Source organism: Lathyrus oleraceus, chromosome 5 (assembly GCF_024323335.1).
Source record: "Lathyrus oleraceus cultivar Zhongwan6 chromosome 5, CAAS_Psat_ZW6_1.0, whole genome shotgun sequence".
In the NCBI taxonomy this organism is placed as follows: domain Eukaryota; kingdom Viridiplantae; phylum Streptophyta; class Magnoliopsida; order Fabales; family Fabaceae; genus Lathyrus; species Lathyrus oleraceus.
In genome coordinates, this window is record NC_066583.1 from 582669025 (window position 1) to 582695949 (window position 26925).

Below are 26925 nucleotides of genomic sequence, written 5' to 3' on the forward strand. Positions count from 1 at the left end.
AATAAATAAATAAAAATTAATTAATTTCTATTACATCAATAGTGTTAACAATTATTGATATGTTTTTTGACTTTAGAGAATTAACAATATTTTTACTTACAAATCACAACAGCCATATTTTAATATAATTTATTTTAAAATTAAAAAATATCAAATTTAAACTTTAAAAGGTTTGATTTTAGTCCAACAATCTCATATACGCCATAAACATCTCCTCAAAACCACATGGTTGGTTGGTTGAATGAGAGAATGTTAACTTAACATGCTTTTTTCCAGGATGCATGTTATTCTAATCCGTCTAATCATCATCAAATCAAAGAATTATCTTCACAAAAACACTTACAATCCACCAAATTATGAACTCAATCATCATTGTAATCTCCTCATTAATCACTATTATTGAACATTCAATGTATCAATTACTATATCCCTTCACTAAGCTCCAATCAAAACAATTATTTGAATCACAATTAACTTTCTTTCATGACATTATTTGAATATTTGTTTTTTTCTTCATGACACCTACTCATCAAAACAATCATTGCCATTTAATATATTGACTACACTTTTTTTTCTTCATCTTCTTCTTATTCTTCTTCACTCACTTTCATAATTCTCTTATTCCCTTTTTCTTTCCCTCTCAATCAACTTAAAGCTTCCATTTCCATTATATGTTGACAGATTCCCACTTTTTCTTGGTCCTCAAATCCCTTTATACATTCAAATACCAAAAGAAACAAGTAAACAAAATCTTTCACAGACCCACTTTGCACTAAATTCAATGCTAATAGTTCCATCTTACCAAAACATTGGAAAAAGACCATGATGCTGACCACAACCAAACACTTCATTACCTCTCCCTTACCTCGTCCAATGTTTTTTAAATTGCGGTTGCGTTCGCGCTACAATTCTCTATATCACTAGCCCAGATCGCGACCACAATCGCAAACCTTTTTTTCTACAACTTTATTTAGAATCATCATAATTTATAAATCATGTTACAAATTTGAGACCCTCAGAATTTCCATCATGTCCTTGTGTCAGACAAAAAACCTTAAACAGAAACACAACAAGATCAGAAAACGAGGTTGTTCTTCCACATCTTCCTCGTCTATCTTTTCGCGAAAATACAGATTTAAGAGAGCCGTTTTGATGGGGAAGAAAAGTGGGTATAGTACACCAGCACCCATTTGGAAAATAAGTTCAAAATCACCTTCTATGGCAACTCATCATCAGCATAATCACCATGTTACAAAAAACACAGCTTTTCATTCTTTTCGTTCCGGGTTAGTCTCTAAAGAGAAGGAAACTTCTGTGTCTGCTAGAAAACTTGCTGCTACAATATGGGAAATCAATGATTTAACTCCTTCAAGGGTCATGAAGGAATCAATGAAAAGCAACAAGGATAGAGACAGAGAGAAAGTTGAGAGCTTATGTAGATCAATGTTATTGGGACCACAGAAGTTAGATTTGGATCTATCATCAAATAGGCATTTCTCAGAGGTAAATTACTAAATGCATATATGGTGTTTGAATAAAGTTCATTAGATCGAATTACGCCCAATGTTTTACTTGATATACCCTCTGATCACTGTTATATGCGGAAAATTTCACTTTTAGATATGGATCATACTTGGGTATTCAATGAATCTGAAAAGTGTTTTTTTTTGCACTTTTGTTATATAAAGATAGAAGTTATTTAAGTTATTTAAGTTTTGTTACTATGTTGAAATACAGAAGGAAAGCAATAAGGCAAAAGAGAAGAAGGATTGTGGTAAATGCAAAGTTGGAGTTAAGAATCGTCTTAAGGAAGCGAAAAGTGGGTTATCTGCATTGAAGAAGCTTCTAAAGGTGTTGAGTCAAATGGTTGTTGAAGAGAAGCATTCATCGAGAAGTATGCCTCTCATCTTGGCTATGAGTAACGAGCTTGATCACGTCCACAACCAAATTGATCAATTCATTCAAGAACAAAGCTTGAATAAGAGTGATGTTGAGTATCTCATGAAGCATTTTGAAGAAGAGAAGAATGTTTGGAAAAGAAGAGAAAGAGAGAAGATTCGCGAGGCCGCAACGAGCCTATCCCAGGAGCTTGAGATTGAGAAGAAGCTAAGAAAGCAGACCGAGAGGATGAACATGAAATTTTCGAAAGAAATAGAGAAGGTAAAAGCTTCCTATGAAAAGTTGTCGAAAGAGCACGAAAGGGAGAAAAGGGCTAAAGAGATATTGGAACAAGTTTGTGATGAACTAGCCAAAGGAATTGGAGAAGATAGAGCAAAAGTAGAGGATATGAAAAGGGAATCAGAGAAAGTTCGAGAAGAAGTCGAAAAGGAGAGGGAAATGCTTCATTTAGCCGATGTTTTACGCGAAGAACGAGTCCATATGAAGCTCTCGGAGGCTAAGTATCAATTTGAAGAGAAAAATGCAATGCTTGAAAATCTTAGAAATGAACTTGAAAGCCTTATCAGAAACAAAGAAGAAAAAGACAAAGGCAACGGTGATGACGATGTTGAAGTCGAAGTTGATCAAGGGCTTAAAAGGCTCAAGGATCTTGGAATATATCTAAACGAGACATTTTTCGAATTCCAAAATCTAGAGGAAGAGAAGGATTCAATAGAGAATGAAGACGAGTCGGGTGAGAGTGATCTTCAATCTATTGAATTGAACATGGACAATGAGAATAAAAGCTACAAATGGAGTTATGCATGTGAGAATATTCCACATTTTGAAGCAAAAAGAGTTTCAATTGATAAAGATATAGGTAGAAGATCTTTCTCTGATTGGGGAAGTATTTGCCTAAACAAAGGTACTAAAAAGAAGGACTTTGTTGGTGGAAATATTGAAGAGAGTTATGATCACAATCTTGAAAGTGGAAAATCAATTGAAATTGTTTTTGGAGATGATGAAATACAAAAACATAAGGAAGAAAATGAGAACTATACCTATAAGCCTATTATGAGTCTTGGAGATTATATATCAAATCCTGATTCTGCTAAATAAAGTGGTAAGGTTTTGAGTTTGAGGTGCATTGATGGTGAAGCAGAGGAAAATGCTTTGTTTATGGAGGGATATGAAGTGAAGAAAGAGTGTGCTCCATGAAAATGAATGGAGATTTATTTTGAGGAGGTAGTAACATATATATAGAGAAGTTTCTTTGATTAGTTTATGTTCTTTTGTTACTATTTATCTTTCATGGTGGTTTATATTCGGCAAAAACAAAGTTTATACCAACATAGTATCCAAATTAAACTAAAGTTTTCTTTAAAGTATAATAATGCATTTTTCCGAATTTCATCCCATAAACTAAATAAATAGAATGTGGTGTTTAAATTTACGATCCTATAATTAGATATTTCTATACAATTATTAACTTGAAATATATAAAGTGCAGGAACCGTCTTAATTGAATTCTTCCTAGTAATTCTAGATGGATATTTGACTATTTTAAATTTATATATATATATATATATATATATATATATATATATATATATATATATATATATATATATAAAAGTTCAAAGCTTGCTCTGTTTTTTCTAAGAATAGTTTACTAACACATTTTCTACTAATATACTTTTTTTTCAATTTAAGTTTACATGGGTTCTATCAATTTTATTCTTAATTTATTTGTTTGGATGTTACGTTAACGTATGATGCAAGTAAAGACTAACTTTTATGCAATATTTTGCCTTTCCATGGCTTTTGGGCTTTAAAAAAGTCACTTTTCTTGCCACCAACAAGTGTGTGTCAAACATTAAAGTTTAGATAGTTAATTTTCGAATCTAAATTTAAGAATGGAGCAATATTAAATCTTTAAAAAAAGAAAGATATATTTAATGGTTTGTTTATAATTTTGATATATTCAAAATTATAATATCAGTGTTTCACATATATGGATTTTTTTTTTAAAATAACTATTTTTAAAAAAAAAATCTAAAATAATCAATTATTCAAAAATAATTATCAAAATAACCAGGTTTGGTAGAGGATGTGTCAGATGAATTGGTGCATCCCCAATGCATTAAGAGGAGGAGCCAATAGCATTGACGCATGCATTGGACTCCTCATGAGGAGACGCCAATGCTAGTGGCGCCTACATTGGGCCTCATGAGGAGGCGCCAATGCTAGTGGCGCCTAGGTGCATTTGTTTGTGTGGGCGCCCATTCATCTGGCGCCTGCATGTCATGGTCATGTGGGCGCCAATCCCTCAGGCGGCCACATGTTTTATACAATTGATGTTCCGTCTCTATAAATACCACTCCTTCGATGCAATATTTTTCCCTCAAACTCATCTTCTAATACCATAAATTGTCTAGTTTAACCACCATCAATTTCAATTCTCTCTGTTTCAACAATGTTTATATACATTCAGAAACGAAATACTGATGTAATATTTTCTGTCGTTGCGACTCCGATACGTGTTCGACTTTGGAACACAGATACGTTTGAACGTCTTAATCGGATGTTGTACAGTTGGTTAGAGGGAGAAACTGGAGAGGGTGAACGGATTAGAAGAATACAATGGCTTGTGTCCACGTTCAACCAACACAGAGAAGTGCGCGAATGGGTGGATATTAAGACCGACCAAGACGCTCGTAGGATGATGCCTTACATGTTCAAAATTGTTTTGATGGTTGTAATTGCATAGTTCTTGTATTGTATTTGTTATAATTATTTGTGTTACTGTTTATGTAATGGTACTTTCTTCACGAACGTCTAATATGAAATAAATTTAGTTTTTCATATATTGCAATAGAGGTACATGTAAATTTATCTGGTTGTGCTCGTTCCAACACTAGGACAGTTATTACGATTGTGACCTGGTTGACGGCATGAACTACATAGTCTAACCATTTTGTTCGTCGTATCCATTTCGGTTCGAATTCGGGTGCTGTTAGGGCGACCCTTTTTCTTCCTTCGCATAACTTCGTTGTGCCAGACGAGACCCCCTTGATATTCTGGCCAATAATCCTCTTTTGCCACAACAGAAAAACTAATTTTATAAACATTTAAAAGGCTGACGACTTTGTAAACTTCAGATAGCAAGTAGGATGGATCCCTTCGAACCTTTGAGCATGCCGCAATGACATGGGAGAAAGGGGTACGAAAGGCTTGGAACTTTCTGCAGTCGCACCAACCTCTATCTAGTTCGACTCTGTACTATTCCATCGGCATGCCCTCATTGTGATCCATGGACTCGGTAACACTAAACCAACCTTTAGTTCGGTCAAATATCATAACCACATGGGTGTTTGCTTTGGCAGCTTCATGTCTGATGAATTTCATTGAAGCATCACTGAACAACTGTCCAGATTGCAATACTGAACTTCATTTTGAGCGTCTGGTTTCAAACAACGCCCCTAGTCTGAAATATGTAGCCTGCACCAAAGCGGTTATTGATAGGTTACGGATGCCTTTGAAGACAAAGTTCATTGATTCCACAAGATTTGTTGTAATGTGGCCCCAACGTTGACCGTTGTGGTATGCCCTATTCCACTTCTCCAATGGAATACTATCGATCCACCGTACCGCATCTTCGTTTGACAATCTTATTTCCTCACTGTAGCGTTTGAAACAAGGTTCTGATAATGCGTAACCTGCATTAACAACCTTCTTCCGCAACGTCTTATCTTTTATTTCCCGCATAAAATTCTGAGCAATAGGTCTAATACAGAACACATGCATCGAAGGAGGATTTTTCCAGCTGTTGTCAATGTTATTATATGCACTGATGATTGAAGGGTGTCTGTCGGAGATCAAACACAAGTTAGACTGAGGTGTAACGTGCAATCGGAGATTTCTTAGGAAAAAACTCCATCCATAAACAGTCTACCCTTCAACTAGGGCAAAGGCGATTGGAAAAATATTGATGTTCCCATCTTGTGCCACTGCCATCAGTAACATTCCTTTGTATTTTCCGTACAACCATGTACCATCAATTTGTATAATTGGTTTACAGAAAGAAAAATCTATGATACATGGTTGATACGCCCAGAATAGACGGTGAAATATTCTATTTCCAACAGCACACGTACCATCTGGTGTATAGGCGGGCAATGTTTCCATCTTGACAATTGTCCCGGGAGCATATTGTTTTAGAGCCAACAGGTATTTTGGAAGTTGTTTGTAAGACTCCTTCCAATTGCCAAACACTTTTTCAACAGCTTTTGTCCTAGTTATCCATGTCTTCTTATATGATGGAGTGTACTCGTACTCTTCCCTAATATGAGAGATTATTGTACTCACCTTTAACGATGGATTATCGCCAATGACAGACAATATTTTATCGCATATTAGCTGAGAGCTTAATTTACGATGATCCTGCATTGGGTTTGTCAGCATGCATGTGTGATCTGGACCCATTGATCCAATCTCCCAAGACTCGCTCCTCTTCCGGTACGAAGCTGACAACCTAAAAAGGCAGTGCTCATTCAGACAATAAACTTTATACCTCGATGCGTCAGTTCTGTCAACTCTGAAATCAGCTGATAGTTGCATGTGGAATTTCTTAATGGCTTTTACACATTCCTCTTTTGTGCGAAATGTGTCTCCTTGTTTCAAAGATCCTTGCATCTGCACATAAGGATTGTACCATACATCTGCTGAAGGTTCATCTGAACCCAAATTCAACCTTGTCATGTGTTGGGGTGGGCAGTATACATGACTTGCTGGTATTGGCTCCTCTTCCTCTTCAGCGTTCACCATCGAATCAACCATGATCTCAGCTTCTTCTTCTTCGTCATCTGAAACATTCACCTCAGCTTGTTCGTCATCAGTCTCACAAAACATTTGTGACTGATCAATGTACTGAGACACCTGTTGTTGATGTGGTAATATATACAACTATATATCGTTGTAACCGGATTGTTCGTGACTGACAAACATATGTTGAACATCATCATCATCTCGAATCTTCTTCTGATAAAATTTTACCTGGTTTTCTGTAAACCAAATCGGATTTTTATAGATGATTTGGACCACATTACTGCAATGTAGTTTCTTTTCTATTCTTTGTTTCAGATGTGAAAAATTTGATCGTCGATTTATTGTAAACCTAGTTACCTCTGTGTTTTAGAAAACAAAAACCGAACAACTGGTGATCAAATATTTCACCTTCGACATGGGCACTGATCATGTAATGTTGTATGGAAGACATTTTGTTGAAATATTAAATATGTAGATAGCTTTAATGGAATTGAATGCATTGCTAAGTTGTTCATCTGCACGGCATAAATAGCTTGGTCATTGCTAACTTGGTCGTTGCGTTGATAACTTTGTCATTGTCTGTACAGACTTGACCATGCATGTAGTAGAAAGAATCAACCATGTAGAGAAAAGAGTGACAAGAACACACATGCGCCAGGGAATCAAGGAATCTCTGAAGCCTGAGCCATAAGATTCCCACCTAGGCACCATAAAGTAACTGGAGCGCTAAAAGGATGGGCGCCTCATCACAAAAATTGGTCTTAGGCGCCACTAGGAAGGGCGCCCCTTCCCATTGCCCTACACTAAGGCGCCAAGAGGAAGGGCGCATCTTCCTTGCATGTGAAGAATCACATGTAGGCGCCAAGAGGAAGGGCGCCTCTTCCCTTGCATGTGGTTTCTTCACATGCACCTAGAAGAGATTCCTCACATGCTTTCTCTCACATGCTTTTTGAAGTTTGTCATTCCCTTGTTTCCCTTGTCTTCTCTTGCCATTCCATGCAACCAATCACATTCATCTTAGGTTGCAAACCTACTCACTCATTCATCTATAAATAGCCTCTCATATCAACAATATCAAATCATCTTCATCAATACTCAATTATATTCTTATACCACACTTGTTTCCTCTACCACACTCAAGCTTTGCAAAATCAAATCATGTCTTTGTTGACTATGGGCGATGAACACAGAGGCACACTCGAGAATATCTCGGCATTTGTATGTTATCTCTCTCTTTTTACTTTTTATGTTTTTAGTCTTATACCTTTATTATCTATGTTTTTCTTACTTCTTATAGATGTATGTTTGTTGATTAAGTATTTCTTCTTCTAATTATATTTTCTTACTTTTTTGTTATTAGGATCCGAAGCGGCTTAGATGTCGTGTACATGAGTATGTACCCCATGATCCTTTAATAGAACCATATATTAGAGGATGTGGATTTGGAAATCTACTCAACATTGTTTCGTACTCGGTGGACTACAAGTTCATTCTGGCTTTGTTGGAGAGGTGGAGACCCGAGACCCACATATTTCACCTTCCAATTGGTGAGTGTACCGTCAGACTTGAGGGCGTGTACATGTTGTTAGGTCTCTGTATATATGGAAAGGCAGTGAATGGTCGAGTTAACCAAGACAATAATATCTGCAATAAATTATTGGGTGCCCCTTTGTTAGATGACAAAACTAAGGGAGACACATCCGATCAAGCAAGGGGGTAAGGTATAAATTTAAAATACCTAAAACAATATTATGCCAGTATAGTATTGTCCGACGGTTCAACTGAGTATGAGAAAATAATAAAAGCTCGGTGTTATATTATGATTTTATTTGGTAATTTTTTATTTCCAGAAAGTACAGGTAATTATGTAAATATAATGTATTTACCTTTATTACGCAACATTAATAAGGTAAACACTTATAGTTGGGGTTGAGCTGTGTTGGCCCATCTATATAGTGCAATGTGTAGAACTGCAAAAAAGAATACATGTACTTTTTTCATGTGCGTATTTGCTTCAAGCTTGGGGTTGGTGAAGAATGTCGTCGCTCGCCCCGATAAATGAGCGCCCATTCGTGTTCCCGTTTGCAACCAAATAAGTATAATATTCACCATTCACCATTTAGTTAATTATATTTAATATTATAATTAACAGTAAATAATATTTTTCACTTCTTTTTTATCTTAGGTGGTCAGTAAGGGGAATGAACTACAACAGGTGTCCGGAACACGCTATTGTAGTCAATCGAAATCTATTGGACTATATTGGACATGACAATGTAATAATCCTACCCAACTATGTTTTAATTTAAAAATACTTCTCAAATTATTTTCCATCTAATCGTTTCGTATTGTTTTACAGTTTGTCTAGAGGTCATATCTAGGTCTGGATCATGATGTGAACCATGACGATGCTGCAGTTTGGACAGCAAAGACACCGATTATCCAATTCACTATTATGGAAATACACCAGAGTGACCGGGTCAAACTGCAGTTCGGAATGCTACAACAGATTCCAGAATCTCCCATGTGTTTAGGGAATTGACATCAAAAAAAGGTTGATGCACAGTGGGATTATTCTGACTGGAGAGACTTTGCAAAAGACATGTGCCGTCAATGGAGGAATCGACGACAACACATCTTGAACGAACTGGTCATCCATGGTGCAAGACCCACTCAATAATATATGGCATGGTTTAGGTCGGTAACAACTCAGCAATTTGTATATAAGCTGCGGTATTTGATGGATCTACGCCAACTTGATTCGTCATTCGTACGTATAAGCCTCTTAAACAAGAAACTTCTTGTGTATGTTTAAACAAGAAACTATTTGTGATGTTTATATTCCTCCTCCTCAATCTATTCTTATTTGGAGATTAATAAAAAAAATAGATTGCCAATAGACGATGTGCTTCATAAATGCGGTGTGACTGACCCCTCGGTTTGTAATCTTTATTTCCAAAGTGAGAAATTAATCTCTCATCTCTTTTTTAGCTACACTTATTCTTTACAGGTTTGAAATTGGATGTGCAACATGCTAAATGTGAATTCGGGAATCGTTAATCTAGATGATTGTTTGTTGGCTATGAGCAGGCATGTTTCTGCTCAGTGAAAGGTTGTTTTTTATGCTTCAGCTATTGCTGCGGTCAACGACATTTGACGTGCTCGTAATCATGCCAGGTTTCATAACAACTTTTTTTTGGAGAAGTATTTGCTCTTTCATCTACTCTCTTTCATAGCTAGCTAGTAATTCATCAAATGGATCATCTACTTTGGCTATTGGTGATTTTGAAATCTTTAAGAAGTTTTATATTTCTATCAATCATCCTAAACCTCATATGTGTGTGTACACATGTTATTTGAAGTCCTCCATCTAGAGGGTGGATGAAGGTTAATGTGGATAGAGCTTCTTGTGAAGTCCCGGTTAAGGCAGTTTATGGGGGAATCTTCGGGGGTCATTTTAAAAATCATGTTTGGAGCTTTGTGTGTAATTTAAGCAATGTGAATGCACTTTTTGCAGAGTTTATGGGAGTGATTTTGGCTATTGAGCATGGTATGCTCATGGTTGGTCTAATATTTAGTTATAGTCAGACTTTAAATTAGTCGTGTTGGCGTTCAGTAACCCATGTGTGGTGCCTTGGAAAATTATAAACAAATGGGGCAACTAGGAAATTTTAATTTTTTTACTACTCATATATAGGGAAGGAAATCACTATGCTGATAAGCTGATTAACTTATGATGTGTTTATAAAATAACATTCCCGGGAATATGATATTGGAAATACAATAATCTCACATTTGTTTCAAGTTTCTAAAAGTTGTTCCTGGGTATTCCTTATTCACAGGAATTTATTTTACACATAATTTTTTCTTTAATTATTCTTGTGTTAAAGGGTGGGATTCTATAATTCTCATGAGAATAAAATTCAAGTAACTCTAACTTCTCACTAATACTCACATTTATTTTATTTTTATTTTTTATAATTTTTTAATTAAATTAAACTCGTAGACATTCCTAGAAAATCTAATATTTGGTCAAACACATGCTTAGGAATATTATCCTGAAAATAATAATCCCGGAAATATGATTCTAAGGAATCCTATTTTATAACTCGAAACAAACACACACTTAGGATTATATATCACTAATTTTACTTGATGGAATGATGTTCATCGGACTATTGAACCGGTTAAGATTGTCTATCTTTAAGATCCGATAGGTTTGAGGTTTTGATTTTATGTTCTTCTCATTTTTATACTTATTTCTTTTTTAATATATATTTTTTGGGTTAATGCCAAACTTATATAAAAAAAGTTTCTAATTATATATATATATATTAATGTTTACTTAAAAATGTAACTATTTTATTTGATAAATTAATTTTAATTAGAAGTGAATTAAAATATTATATTTAAGGTTATTTTTCTCAAAAACAAATATTTCTAATGAGACGTATCTCCCAACTGACTAGGCACGGATCCACATTAATGGTATTGAGGGCATTAATTTTTAAATATGTGTTAGCCACCACTAGAAACTACTTAATATTTTTATCATCTTAATATTAAAGATTTTTTTTTCAAAATAATTATTTTTTTTTAAAAAAATCCAAAATAACCAATTATTAAAAAAAATTACCAAAATAACCAGGTTTGGTAGATGATGCGCTAGATGAATTGGCACATCCCCAAGGCATTAAGAGGAGGCGCCAATAGCATTGGCGCATGCATTGGGCTCCTCATGAGGAGGCGCCAATGCTAGTGGCGCCTACATTGGGCCTCATTATAGCGGTAAATTCATGATCATCAAGATATGGATAAGCAAGACATCAAATAACAAGAGTCGTCACAACGCTTTTATTGTTTCCAAGGGAAAAGGGAAAAGTACGAACAAAACCCAAAAATAAGAAGTTTTCAAATCAAAACTAATAAAATGTCAGAGATTACAGGTAAGGGGGTTGGTTACACAAAGGGAAGGTGTTAGCACCCAAAGTGTCTTAGGTACTCCTAGGGAGCCCTTTCTTGTGTGCATATGTATTTTGTACAAAGTGATGTTTACAAACAAATAGAATAAGGGGATGAGAAAAGAATTTATTAATTATATTTTTGTGTTTGACAAGACCTTCGGACTTGTGCCTACGTATCAACATAAAAATGAGGGATCAAAACCTCGTAGTTCGTGATACAAATTTCAAAGTGGATGCATTCTTTTAATCAAAAATTAAGTTTGAAAGGCACAAGGGCCTAGAAAATGGTTTGAATGAGTTGGTTCTTTTTACAAGTTTGATTACAAGTTTGATTTACAAAAAGAAGTTTGAAAAATTAAGTCAAGTATAGTTAAGTTTATTTACAAGTTTGATTTAAGAAAAGAAGTTTGAAAATACAATGGCATAAGGCCAAAGTTTCTAATTTGCAAAGGGTCTAAGTTAAAAAGACAAACACAAGCAAATAAGTTTTTAAAAGGAGGGAGATGTTTTGAAATTAAAGAGATGGGGAGGAGATGAAGAGACTAATCCTAAGTATAAATTTAAAAGTTAAGAGTTTAAAAGATCTGGCCAATGGGCTGCAATCCAATAGACAAGAATGTCATATAGAAACCCCAAATTCCCTTGGACATTAGAATCAAGCAACAAACAATGCACACAATATTAACTTGAAGAGTAAGACATCAAATAAAGATAGCCACATCCAAGCTTTACCCACTCCATGATCTCCTTCACATTTGCCCATGTAACAGATGAATTCCACAAATCACTGGTTCAAACTAACAGCTTCAAAATGATCATGTTGCAGATGAATTCAAAGGGATCTTCAATGATGTATCAGATGAAGTTTCAAATTGCAATCACTTGGTTACATGAAAGTTGGCATTGGCCAAGTCCTTTGTATAGAGAGTGTTGCCTAAATTCTAAGTCCAATTGTCTCAGATCCAACCAATAGTCCACACAAGAAGTTTTTTTTAGGGTTTTTGTTCTTATTATGTACATTAATGGCCAAAGACCACACAAGCAAACAAAGTATACACAAGCAAAATATATCACAAAATATGGTTCAAATGGACAAAGTGAAAATGACATTAGCATAAACAATTAGAATGGTATGTATAATGGCAAATGAATAAAGCTTAAAGATAAAGTGCATTAAAAGTAAAAGACTTGAAATAAAATGTTAGTTGTTAATGAGTTAGAAGTTAGTATTATTTTTGCTTTTTTTTGTTTAAGTCATTCTTTGGAGAACACTCAACCCACTTATCACAAGCATAGATCCTTGAACCAAGACATCTTCCAAAGGAAGGAAAAAAGGTCAAGTTTCCACACAATACCATGAAAGAGGGGAGACTTACAATCTCACTAACTAGAATGTTATGCCTTTTGTGTCAAAAATTTAGCGCTATGTTAAGCAATCGTGATTGGACTTATGTAGAAGTCACAACTATCTGAGGTCGGGCAATAGAATTTTGGTGTTAATGCATGTTAGAGACATAGTATAATGGGCTATGCTCATGAAACATACCACACACAAAAAGAATATGCAAAAGAGGTGGCATAATCTCATCCATACTTATGTTGATTTTGCAATCAACTAGCCTTAGGATGTTGAGATATCATAGGTCAAATGAAATGGATGCATAAAGAAGGGGAATTAGATGAAGAGGGAGGGGAATGGATCAAAACTCAAATTGGACAAAGGAGGACTTTTACCAAATTAAGATCGTTCATTCATTTTGGGAGATGGAATGTACATTCCATCAATCCCCTAAATCCAATGATCTTAACCTAACAAAATCAAATCAACCTTGACCAAGGCCCAACAACACAAGTCAAACTTATACAAACAATCAAAATGGCTCAATACAATTATTTAGCACTTATTCAATTTAAAAATACTAAAAATAATGCATTAAATTAAATATGGTTTGTCAAATTCCTAAAATCTCATCAAAACACCAAAGAAATGGCCATGAGATTTATCATAGGTCAAACAATGTCAAAGGACCTTGGAGAAAAAATTTCAGAATTTTTGGAGACTTAAAAGTATTTTTAAACAATTAAAAATATTCAAAAAATCAATTAAATCATGAAAAATATTAATAATGATCCAAAACATAATTTTAATTCAAAATATGAAAGAGGATTTTATTTAAATTTTTTGGTGAAACTCTCATATTTTTTGGATCAATATTAAAATTAATATGAATTAATAAAAATAAAACAAATTAAATGAAATTCAAATAATCAGAAAAAACGTGGACCACTTGATCTCCCTCATTAATTGAGGTGGAAAATCAAGTGGTCATCAGCGCGCTTTCCACCATGGACTTAAGTCAGTGCGCCACAGGAATGGTAATCAAAACCAACGTGTGATATTAAAACATTTTAAACAAGATCAATGGCTCAGAACCTGTCCAGCACACCACCGGCGCTGGAACTCGGTCACCTTCTCAGGCGAGGCTCACCGGACTGGTTCAGTCATCACCATCACATAAATGAAAAAGGAGGACATGATCTGAAAGAAAAAATGGCGTAGAGCACGAATCTGACCTCAATTTTAACTAACTCCACATATATAGAAAGATATGAGGAGTTGAATTTTGAGGTGTGTCAGCTGAGTTGCTTCGATTTGACCTCAAAGCAACTCAATCTTCTTGCCTACATTGGTAGGACTTCAGACAACCAAAAATCCAAGAGAACTGATGAGAATTGAGTGAGAATCGAAGAGAAGAAGATTTCTGAAAAATACCTTCAATGTTATGCAGAACTGGATCTTGCTTGCTTCAAACTTGACTTGATCACACTCGAGGAGCTTGCAGAAGTGGTTTGGCGGTGGAACAAAGCTTTGTATCCTGGAGTTTTTGAATCTCCAAATAGTGAGATTCAAACTCAATTTTCAAGTTAAAAATTCTCAGGTTTTCCTTTGAATTGTGAGGGTTTGAAAAGTGGGGGAAAAGCTGGCGCGCAAGGTCCCTTTGAAATGAGCTCAGAGGTCATGTATTTATAGCATTTGTGATTGATAATTGCACACTTGAAATTTTGCTAAATTAGGCAATATCATGCACAAGCTTGCATGGGCGTGTACGGGCCCATGAAGCAATCCATTTTGATCCAATTCCAACTATACTGAAGTTCAAATGATGCTTGAATGGCAAGGCAATGCAATGTGAAGTTTTGGACATTTGATTTTTCCACTTGATGCATACTTGTTAAGACCATGCGCAACTCTAGCAAACCTCATCCTAAATGTATGAAATGGGACTCTTTGGAAAGCTTAGATCAAGGGGGACAACTTTTATGTTGGACACTTTTTCATTTGTAACTTGGATCAAGGTTAATTTTGAGGTGGAAGTTTGGAAATTTCAACATGTTGAAAAATTTTCTAAGTGTTAAGTCATATACTTCAATATTCCACCTTGCTTAACGTTTCATGTGAGCTCCAAATGAGAAAAGTGTATTCATCAAAGTTGTATCTCTTTCAAAAACCTTTAAAATGGTCACCAATTTGACATCATTTGGATTTAGAATGATAGAGTTATGCATCTTTGAAGTTGAGGAAAATCACTTGTTCAATGGTATAGGGCAAAAATGACCTATAATGTATCCTCATATCACATGCTCATAAAAGTTGAATTATCTCTCACTACAAACATCAAAGTTAAAGTAGACATATTGAATTTGATTGTGCAACTTGGAAATTTTTCATCTCATAAAAATTGAGCAAGTTATGGCCTTGGGAAGTTGACTTTCAAATTAGGGTTTAGACAAAATGACCTATAATGTTTCAACATAGAAAATGATTTTCCAAGAAAAAATAGCTCTAGGTCTCAACATGAAAGTTGTTTGGAATGTCATTTAGAGTAACTTTTCTCTTAGAATCATTTTCATATGGTGAAAATTATAGGATATAGGGTCTTGGGAGACCTAGTTTTGATCAGATGAATTCATCTGGCCAACCACCATCAACCAACTTGCTAACCTCCAATTCTCTTGACTTTTTAGGCTCATGGTAGATCATATATGCATAAGATGATGAAATTAGAAGTGTCCCTTGAGAAATTTGATCAATTGGTGAGGAAGCTTGTTGAAGAAGTTACTCAAGATACCCAGACAAACTAGGGTTTCCAAGGCAAACTACCTCCAAACTCTTGAAGAATACTTGATCAAAGTAACGTATGAAGATCATGGGGACTCATATATGATGCTTAGATCCATTGTGGATCATTCCTTGGTTGTGCTTTTGTAGCCATGAGGGTCTTAAACCCTAGATATGAGCTTGCTAGATCAATGGGGATCATGCCCTACCTACAAAAGAGTTAGGCAAATACAAAGACATATTTTTGGTATTTTGGTTAGTAAAAATGATAATATACAAGTATGATACAATCACATGGTGCTTGGTGATCTCTCCCAAAACAAACACAATGAAAGAGGGGTAAGGAGGATGTCAAGGTATGATCCCAATGCTAATGCATATGATGAAGTTGCATGAGGGATCTTAGGGTCAAAATTGGGGTCTTACACTCATGAGGAGGCGCCAATGCTAGTGGATCCTAGGTGCATTTGTTTGTGTGGGCGCCTATTCATCTGACGCCTGCATGTCATGGTCATGTGGGCGCCAATCCCTCAGGCGGCCACATGTTTTATACAATTGATGTTCCGTCTCTATAAATACCACTCCTTCGATGCAATATTTTTCCCTCAAACTCATCTTCTAATACCATATTGTCTAGTTTAACCACCATCAATTTCAATTCTCTCTGTTTCAACAATGTTTATATACATTCAGAAAAGAAATACTGATGTAATATTTTTTGTCGTTGCGACTCCGATACGTGTTCGACTTTGGAACACAGATACGTTAAGTTTATTTACAAGCTCATATCTAGGGTTTAAGACCCTCATAAGGCCTAGAAAAATTAAGTCAAGTATAGTTAAGTTTATTTACAAGTTGACCATTCCCTAGGCTCCATAAAGTAACTGGGGCGCCAAAAGGATGGGCGCATCTTCACAAAAATTGGTCTTAGGCGCCACTAGGAAGGGTGCCCCTTCCCATTGCCCTACACTAAGGCGCCAAGAGGAAGGGAGCCTCTTCCTTGCATGTGAAGAATCACATGTAGGCGCCAAGAGGAAGGGCGCCTCTTCCCTTGCATGTGGTTTCTTTACATGCGCCTAGAAGAGATTCCTCACATGCTTTCTGAAGTTTGTCATTCCCTTGTCTCCCTTGTCTTCTCTTGCCATTCCATGCAACCAATCACATTCATCTTAGGTTGCAAACCTACTCACTCATTCATCTATAAGTAGTCTTTCATATCAACAATATCAAATCATCTTCATCAATACTCAATTGTATTCTTCTACCACACTTGTTTCCTCTACCACGCTTAAGCTTTGCAAAAATCAAATCATGTCTTTGTTGACTATGGGCGATGAACACAGAGGCACACTCGAGAATATCTCGGAATTTGTATGTTATCTCTCTCTTTTTACTTTTTATGTTTTTAGTCTTATACCTTTGTTATCTATGTTTTTCTTACTTCTTATAGATGTGTGTTTGTTGATTATGTATTTCTTCTTCTAATTGTATTTTCTTACTTTTTTGTTATTAGGATCCGAAGCGGTTTAGATGCCGTGTACATGAATATGTACCTCACGATCCTTTAATAGAACCATATATTAGAGGATGTGGATTTGGAAATCTACTCAACATTGTTTCGTACTCGGTGGACTACAAGTTCATTCTGGCTTTGTTGGAGAGGTGGAGACCCGAGACCCACACATTTCACCTTCCGATTGGTGAGTGTACCGTCACACTTGAGGACGTGTAAATGTTGTTGGTTCTCCGTATAGATGGAAAGACAGTGAATGGTTGAGTTAACCAAGACAACAATATATGCAATGAATTATTAGGTGCCCCTTTGTTAGACGACGAAACTGAGGGAGACACATCTGGTCAAGCAAGGGGCAAGGTATAAATTTAAAATACCTAAAACAATATTATGCCAGTATAGTATTGTCCGACGATTCAACCGAGTATGAGAAAATAATAAAAGCTCGGTGTTATATTATGATTTTATTTGGTAATTTTTTGTTTCCAGAAAGTATAGGTAATTCTGTAAATATAATATATTTACCTTTTTTACGCAACATTAATAAGGTAAACACTTATAGTTGGGGTTCAGCTGTGTTGGGCTATCTATATAGTGCAATATGTAGAACTGCAAAAGAGAATACTTGTACTTTTTTTTCATGTGTGTATTTGCTTCAAGCTTGGGGTTGGTCAAGAATATCGTCGCTCGCCCCGATAAATGAGCGCCCATTCGTGTTCCCGTTTGCAACCAAGTAAGTCTAACACTTTACCATTCATCATTTAGTTAATTATATTTAATATTATAATTAACAGTAAATAATATTTTTCACTTCTTTTTTATCTTAGGTGGTCAGTAAGGGGAATGAACTACAAAAGGTGTCTGAAACACGCTATTGTAGTCTATCGAAATCTATTGGACCACATTGGACATGACTATGTAATAATCCTACCCAACTATATTTTAATTTAAAAACACTTCTCAAATTATTTTCCATCTAATCGTTTCATATTGTTTTACAGTTTGTCTGGAGGCCATGTCTGGGTCTAGATCATGATGTGAACCATGACGATGTTGCAGTTTGGACAGCAAAGACACCGATTATCCGATTCACTACAGTGGAAATGCACCAGAGTGACTGGGTCAAACTGCAGTTCGGAATGCTACAACAGATTCCAGAATCTCCCACGTGTTTGGGGAATTGGCATCAAAAAATGGTTGATGCACAGTGGGATTATTCTGATTGGAGAGACTTTGCAAAAGACATGTATCGTCAATGGAGGAATCAACGACAACACATCTTAAACGAACCAGTTATCCATGGCGTAAGACCCACTAAACAATATATGGCATGGTTTAGGTCGGTAACAACTCAGCAATTTGTATCTGAGCCGCGATATTTGATGGATCCACGCCAACTTGCTTCGTCATCGTATGCCCCACAACAATTCACCATCCAACACCAATGTGAATCCACCAAAACCTAACATCCAACCACACAACATCAACCAACCACATACACACAACAACCAAACATCCAACATCGCAACCCGTTCATGCCAACCACCCAACAACCAACCATCCAACGTCGTAACCCGTTCATACCACCCACCCAAATACAAAACTAAGAATCAAACCCCGCAACCACAACCGTCTACAGCCCGGATAATTCATATGGGTCACTTCATCGTAGCCCCCCACCAATGACCACCCAAACATCCCATCAACAGAACACCCAACCATTGTTTAATTATAGTACGGCCCAGGAACCATTACTTCGTTTCCAAAACGACTCAATGGCCCAATTTGGGCAACTATACCGTCCCCAATTCACCCAACCCCAACGCCCTAACTACGATGACGTGACACCGAACTCCATTACGGAAGCGCCGTTGGCCAGAGCCCCTTCGGATATTGGGAGCAAATAATGACACATTTGTCAAATACCGCTGGAACTTCCGCTGAACCTTCCAACCAGCCATCGCTCGATCGGGTCAGCACACAAAGACCCCAAACACCTCAAGAAAATCGTGGGAGACCTCAAAGACAAACTAACGCACCAGGATGTGGAACAGGGGGACGTTATAATCGGGCCGGTCATTAGTTTATTCTTAGTCCAATTTAACCCATTATTACATCTTCAATGAATTTATTTATTTTCATTACTATTTATTATTTATTAAATAATACAAATTAAATATTAATAATTAAAAAAATTTAAACATTAAAAATTTAAAAAAAATTTAAAAAAATTATAAAAAAAAGAAGGGGGTGTATGCGCTAGATGAATTGGCGCATACAACAACCAAATGCACCTAGGCGCCACTAGCATTGGCGCCTCCTCATGAGGCCTAATGCAAGCGCCACTAGCATTGGCGCCTCCTCATGAGGAGTCCAATGCATACGCCAATGCTATTGGTGTCTCCTCTTAATGCATTGGGGATGCGCCAATTCATCTGGCGCATCCTCTACCAAACCTGATTATTTTTGTAATTTTTTTGAATAATTGATTATTTTGGATTTATTTTGAATAAAATGGTTATTTTGAAAAAAAAATCAATATTAAATATGCCATCATAATTATAAAATTGTACCTTCTGGACCGTTATTTCATGACTCTAACATCTTCAGAGAATTTTGACCTGCATGCCACTCTGCTGAAATCAATTTCCCATTATGCCACCTGCCCCAAAAAAATTCCCATAATGTCACCTGCCCCTAAAAAAATCCCATAATGCCACATTTTTTGTCCTTTAGTAAGGATTTTTTAATATTTTAAAGGTTCCTCCATCTTAGATGGTGAATGCCCCCAGAGGTGCAGTTGGGGTGCGCCATCTGGGATGTAGTGTGCTTTTGATTTTTTTTAATTTCTGAATTAATTTAAAATCATTAAAATAGTTAATTAATGTTAAATATTAATTAAAATATTATATTTAATGTAAATTAAAATATATTTTTTTAATAAATTAAATACTTTTTATATAATATTTTTCATGATTATTTAATATTACTTATTTATATTCCTTTTTATTTAATATTTGTAATAAATATTTAATATTAATTAAAAATTAATATTTAAAATAAAATAATAAATTGTTATTTCATTATATATAATTAATAAATTGTTTTAAAAATAAATTTAATAATAAATAGTTGCATATTATTAAAAATATACTTATTAATAATTATTTAATATTTTGAAATTATATAGTTTTTATATAATATTTGTAATAAATATGTAATATTAATTAAAAAATAATATTAAAAATAAAATTTAATAATAATGATAGAAGTGTGAGATTTGATTAAAATGATAGAAGTGTGAGATTTGGTAAAAAGGATAGAAGTTTTAGTATATTCAATCGTCGTTATATTTCGTGTATTTTCTTACCAAATCTCACACTTCTATCATTATTATTAAATTTTATTTTTAATATTAATTTTTAATTAATATTACATATTTATTACAAATATTATATAAAAAGCTATATAATTTTGAAATATTAAATAATTATTAATAAATATATTTTTAATAATATGTAACTATTTATTATTAAATTTATTTTTAAAACAATTTATTAATTATATGAAATGACAATTTATTAATTAAATGAAATAACAATTTGTTATTTAATTTTATTTTAAACATTAATTTTTAATTAGTATTAAATATTTATTACAAATATTAAATAAAAAGGAATATAAATAATTAATATTAAATAATTATGAAAAATATTATATAAAAAAGTATTTAATTTATTAAAAAAAATTAATTTAATTTACATTAAATATAATATTTTAATTAATATTTAATATTAATTAACTATTTTAATAATTTTAAATTAATTCAGAAATTAAAAAAAAAAACACTCCATCCCAGATGGTGCACCACAACTGTACCTCTGGGGACGTCCGCCATCTAGGATGGAGGAGCCTTTAAAATATTAAAAAATCCTCACTAAAGGACAAAAAATGTGGCATTATGGAAAAAAAATTGGGCAAGTGGCATAATAGAAAATTGATTTCAACAGAGTGGCATGTAGGTCAAAATTCCCATCTTGGGTTGAATTTTCACTTTACATTAAGGGTAATGCTAATTTGTGCCCCAAGGGCACATGTTAAGAAATCCACAAATAGAAAATTTATTTTGGAAAAATAAATACAATTATTAACGATAAGTTTCTAATAAATTCAATACAAATTTTCCAAGAGTTTATTTCTATATTCATCTCTTAACTTGTGCCCTTGGGGCACAAGTTAGCATTATCCTTACGTTAATGTTACTCCAATTTGAATACATCAATAGTTATTAATGATAATTTAATAAAATTATTATTTTCTCTTTTTTTGTTATATTTTTTTAATTGACGTGAAAATAGTATAACACTTATTTTTTAGGTTCAATGGGTTGGATCGGAAATTGGAACTGAATTCAGTCCGGTCAAATTTTTAAAATTGTTAATGGATCAAAATCAGAATAAAATCGAAAAATCTGAATTGAACCGTCCAAAACCGTTTAAACCAAAGAATCAGAATCGTTTTTTTAAAATCATCTAGTTCAAAAAAATGCATCAAATTTGTCTTTATTTTTTTGAAAAAAATTAATATGTCAATATTAAAATTTAAAACATTCCTCAATATCAAAACTTAAAACATTCATTAATCACGGTGTTCACCTCCATATTGATTGTTGTTCAAGTCATTGTTTGTCGTAGGTCGGTTTGTTTTTGCCTTTTTTTTAAACATTCATAGGATAACATAATTTTGTGTAAATATTTTTTTTTTACAAATTTCATAAAATTTTCAAATGAAAATTAAGTTTGAATAGTTATTATTAAAATATCATTTTAGATACTTCAAATAGCTTTTTATAATAATTATTTTTGAGATACAATTTTTTGAAAAAATATGTTGTTTTGACTATATTTTGATCTTCAATAATGTATTGAAATTTTGGTATTCAAATATCAAATGTCGTAAGCGATGACACGACACTAATATCAGGACTTCACACAACAATAATAATAATAAATAGATAACAGATGTCGTATACAATGTCACGACACCAGGTTCAGGACATGTCACACCAGAAACAATTATGCACATAACAGAGATGTTGTATATGATATCACAACACCATTTTCAGGACATGTCACACCAGAAACAATAACAGTCTAAAAAGCAGGAAGAAAATAACACATGTCAATTGTTAACTCAGTTTGGTGCAAAGTCACCTACATCTGGTGGTATCCAAGTCAGGAAGGAAATCCACTATAACAATATTAGTTTGAAGTTCTAAACAACCTCTGGTTTTACAAACTTCTCACCTAATCACTACCCGTGAGATTTCTATCTAAGACTCTCCTAGATATGAGACCCTTCTCACTTCCCTTCACCAACACAACAATGATAACAACTGAAAAACAATAAAAGAACAGAAGACACACTTCCAATGAAACAAAATACACTCTTGCTAAAAACCTCATGAGTGATTCACAATTACAACTCAATAAACTCAGTGCAATTCAAGTATCAAAGAGATACTAGAATAACTCACAAATAACAATGACAACTAAACCATAACAAAGACAATTTCCAACGTTACTTCTTCTTTCAATTAGGTTTAGTAACGTCCTCTTTAAATAGTCATGGGTAAGTATGGGCTTCAGGCTAAAAAAATAACAGATAAAAATAAACTAAATCTGATCAAATCAAATTCGATGTCTCATTAAATGTTTCGACATTCAGTCTGCACAATCTTCTTCAGAATCAAATCAAATATGATTTAATGTTTCCTTAAAATGTCTCAACATCCCTTTTTATGAAACAAGTGCACAACTGTAAACGAAACAAGAGTGTCTAAAATAAACAATCATATATGATAGCTAAATATTCAGAGAATCTTAAGATATCTCATAATAAAATAAGTCTTTAAAGAAGTAAAACAAAACATGGAAAGATGTATGATCAACATGTCAGAACATCTTGCTCAACATCTTGTTGTGATACAAGTTTTAACAAAAATGTTGTCAATCATAAAAACACAGAATTAACATGTATGGTTATGATAAAGTTGACAATTGACAGAATTTGGATAGAGTACTATAGTACTCATTCTCATATTCGTGGTTGGAAAAAATTCTCGTACCTGAGCTCATAACCGCTTGGGTACCAACATTAGCATCGTATTTGTGCCCTCTTGGTATGTAATTACTAATACACGTACCTGATACCCACATTTCTAATAAAAATAAATATATCAAGTCTAAAATATCATATCATTTTATGTTTTTAAAATCATTAAAAAGTTTTCAAAAAATTTATTATTGAATTATGAAATAAACAAATATTTATATTAAATAGGTAATGGTTTAACATTAATGTATTCTTAAAAATTGATAAAAAAAAATATTTTTATATAATAATATAAATTAAAATATATAAATAAATGTATTATGCAGGTATAGGACAAAGTTGATACTAAAATGCTCATATCCGCTTATTTAAATGAGTAATTATCCGAACTCATGTTAATATCTATTTTACGGATTTTTATGATATTCATTGTGGATTTTTGTAGATACTGATTTGGGATAACTCAAATTGATATGTTTAATTTATATTATAGAATATCAAAAATAGTATTTTAATTTTAATAAAAAAAATATTAAAAAAACTTATATTATTTAAAAATCGATTTATAAAATTTATTTTTGAAATTAAAAGAAAATTTTTATTTTTTAAAAGTTGAAATAAATAGATCTAATATTGTACATTAAATTTATAATAGATTTTTAAATATTTATTTTATTAAGTCGTAACATATGATCGTGTGTGTGAAATTAAATTTAATAAATATTTTAATTGATTGAAACTCAAATCAAATATTTCAGTGTTCGATCTCAATATAACTATCTAGCGCGATTAAGCTGAAAATAAATATAAAGTCAATGTGAGAAAAATGATTAAAAATAAGAAAAGAAAGTAAAATACCTGAAGAAAGAAACGGTGGGAGTGTGTGCAGTAAAGCAGATAAGCACGTGGTGATGACACATTGATAAGAACCAAAACCTTAACCTTAACCTCACCATTCCACTTCTCTCTCTTTACTCATTCTTTGCCGACCCTGCCCATTCCACTCCCACCTTCCTTTGTCACCCACAACCAAGCAAAGAACAATCACAATCACAATCACAATCACAGTTACAATTTATATTATTATATTATTATTTTCTCAATCAATTCAATTCTCTAACCACCATGGAAATGGTTTCTAAAGAACCTCATATGTCTATTGCCGCTTCTTCTATGTTTCCTGGTTTCAGATTCTGTCCTACAGACGAAGAGTTGATTTCTTATTACCTCAGGAAGAAGTTGGATGGTCATGAAGAAAGTGTTCAAGTTATTTCTGAAGTTGAGCTTTGTACATATGAACCTTGGGATTTACCAGGTTACACAACACAACGCTCTTCTCTTGTTTTTATTTTTGTTTCAGTTTCTTTGTCTTGTTTTGTGTTTTGTTGGATGGATGTTACTAAATTGTTGTGTGGTTGATTAGCGGTTTTGTTTCTGCCTTTTCAACTGTTTGTTTTTATTATTAACTGATGTAGACTTGACAGTTTATTCATTTTGATTGTGTTTTTAGAACCATGTTTGTTTCAACTCTATTGCTCACTTATATCAATAATAAAACTATGTTTTGATTTGAGCATTGAAAATGTGATTTGGTGGGACCACGGAGATTCTTATTTGTATTTTGTTTACATGTAAATTCCGTTTTAGGAGATTAATAAATAAACAGATAGAACTTTCTTGTTGATGCAAGACTTATGCTGGATATTTACTTGCATCTAATTAATGCATTCCATGAACTTTATATATATTTGTTTGAGTAGTTTCCTTGTCACTATACTCATTCGCCATCCCTACACTGAGATACGAGACACAACACTGATACTGCATAGAAACACGACACTGACACGTTAACACTAACACTAATAATAATTTGAGAAATGTTGTTTTGAGTAATCATTAGTATTATCGGAAGAAATGCTGTTTGTGAACATTTAAGAAACATGCATCTCCTTGATTCGTGACACGTTCCATGTTTTAAGAAAATGGAACACGCGGAAACAAACTAGCTTTGTGTCTTGTAAGTAAGAGTAAGATAAAAGTAAGAGTAATTAAAACTGTTTTGTTATGCATGTTTGAATATATGTCATTAATTCAACAGAAATTTTGAAGAACTGACTGATTAGTATTTGCTTGAAACCAGCCAAATCATTCATTCAATCAGATAACGAGTGGTTCTTCTTCTCTCCCCGTGGACGGAAGTATCCAAATGGTTCACAGAGTAAAAGAGCTACTGAATGTGGATATTGGAAAGCCACTGGAAAAGAGCGTAACGTGAAATCAGGTCCTAACGTCATAGGCACGAAGCGAACTTTGGTGTTTCACTTAGGTCGTGCACCTAAAGGCGAAAGGACAGAATGGATTATGCATGAGTACTGCATCAGTGACAGGTCTCCGGTGGGTAATAATCATCACCTGAATGTGTCCTTACTCCTGATATGAATGGTAACAAACAAGAGAGATTCATAAATTCTATGTTGTGTTTGTTATTTGTTTCAGGATTCTTTGGTTGTTTGTCGCCTCAAGAGGAACACCGAGTTCCGTCTGAACGATACTTCGAATAGAGCCTCGTCAAGTCAAATAAACCAAGTACATTCACATGAAAGTGACTGCGCTGTCTCAGAAGGAGCTACAGATCAAAGGGAAATAGGCGCACATGAACAAGAAAAGGAGGTTGATGGTAGTTCCAAGCGGGGAAGCAGCAGTTATGGTTCTCCTTCAATGGAACAAAATGATTCCGTGTCTGAATCTAATCAGCGACCAGCTACTGACGCTACTTTGACAGACTCTTCGGGCCACCTAAAGGTATAAATAAGCTCATGTTTGAATTCGGTGAGATGAAAGAAGTGATTCTATAAACATAATTGATTCTAAATATGTCTCAACATAGTTTTTACTTTTTAGCATTAGTTCTTACTTACCCTTTTATGGTGGCACTGTGATATAGATGGATGAAGAAGATTGTTATGCGGAGATACTAAAGAATGATATCATAAAACTAGATGAATCATCAATGTCTCAAGCGGCTCAAACAAGAGCAAATGACCTTCCACAGTCTCATCCATGCCAAGGCACCGCTCAACGGAGAATACGGTTAAGGGTTCCAAAATCGACGCATGCTCAACAAGGCGTTCGTTTCACCAGAACAATGCACGAGTCAAAGAGTAGTTTCTTTGACAGTGTGAGCAATCGTTTGATGATATTTGCTTTCTTTGTTTTCACTCTCATGGCAATATTTTACTGGTCTTTATTGGATGGTCACGAACAAGTTAGAAATATTGTAGGAAAATTTCCGGAGTAGATTGTGATTAGTGTTATCCAAGCTCCCACGGCCACTGCACTTTAGCAGCGGCGGCCGTAGGAGATGTTAATCTGCAATCCATGTGTTTAGCAATGGCAATGTTAAACTAAATGGTGACCTATCCATGAAACTGGGTTAACAGGACTTAGAGCAGTTTCTCTACTAACCATTTTTAAATGTTGCATGTGGCTTGGAAGTGTACTTTCTGATG

At 34.1% G+C, this 26925-nt stretch overlaps 2 protein-coding genes across 2 annotated transcripts; both read left to right on the forward strand.

The window, feature by feature from the left end:
• The first annotated feature begins 213 nt into the window (after positions 1-213).
• LOC127086658 (uncharacterized protein At5g41620) lies at positions 214-3291 on the forward strand. The gene is made up of 2 exons (XM_051027452.1): positions 214-1503; positions 1738-3291. Exons 1-2 carry the CDS (start codon positions 1030-1032, stop codon positions 2995-2997), a joined length of 1734 nt encoding a protein of 577 aa, XP_050883409.1. The 5' UTR covers positions 214-1029; the 3' UTR covers positions 2998-3291.
• A 20990-nt stretch (positions 3292-24281) lies between these two features.
• LOC127086659 (NAC domain-containing protein 40) lies at positions 24282-26876 on the forward strand. Its single transcript, XM_051027453.1, has 4 exons — positions 24282-24731; positions 25557-25810; positions 25913-26218; positions 26361-26876. Exons 1-4 carry the CDS (start codon positions 24542-24544, stop codon positions 26712-26714), a joined length of 1104 nt encoding a protein of 367 aa, XP_050883410.1. The 5' UTR covers positions 24282-24541; the 3' UTR covers positions 26715-26876.
• The last annotated feature ends 49 nt before the right edge of the window (positions 26877-26925 follow it).

Coding starts and splice junctions, on each gene's coding strand:
- LOC127086658 (XM_051027452.1), top strand. CDS start 1,030: ATGTCCTTGTGTCAGACAAAAAACCTTAAACAGAAACACAACAAGATC. Junction 1,504..1,737: donor CAAATAGGCATTTCTCAGAG/GTAAATTACTAA, acceptor GTTGAAATACAG/AAGGAAAGCAATAAGGCAAA.
- LOC127086659 (XM_051027453.1), top strand. CDS start 24,542: ATGGAAATGGTTTCTAAAGAACCTCATATGTCTATTGCCGCTTCTTCT. Junction 24,732..25,556: donor TGAACCTTGGGATTTACCAG/GTTACACAACAC, acceptor GCTTGAAACCAG/CCAAATCATTCATTCAATCA. Junction 25,811..25,912: donor GCATCAGTGACAGGTCTCCG/GTGGGTAATAAT, acceptor TATTTGTTTCAG/GATTCTTTGGTTGTTTGTCG.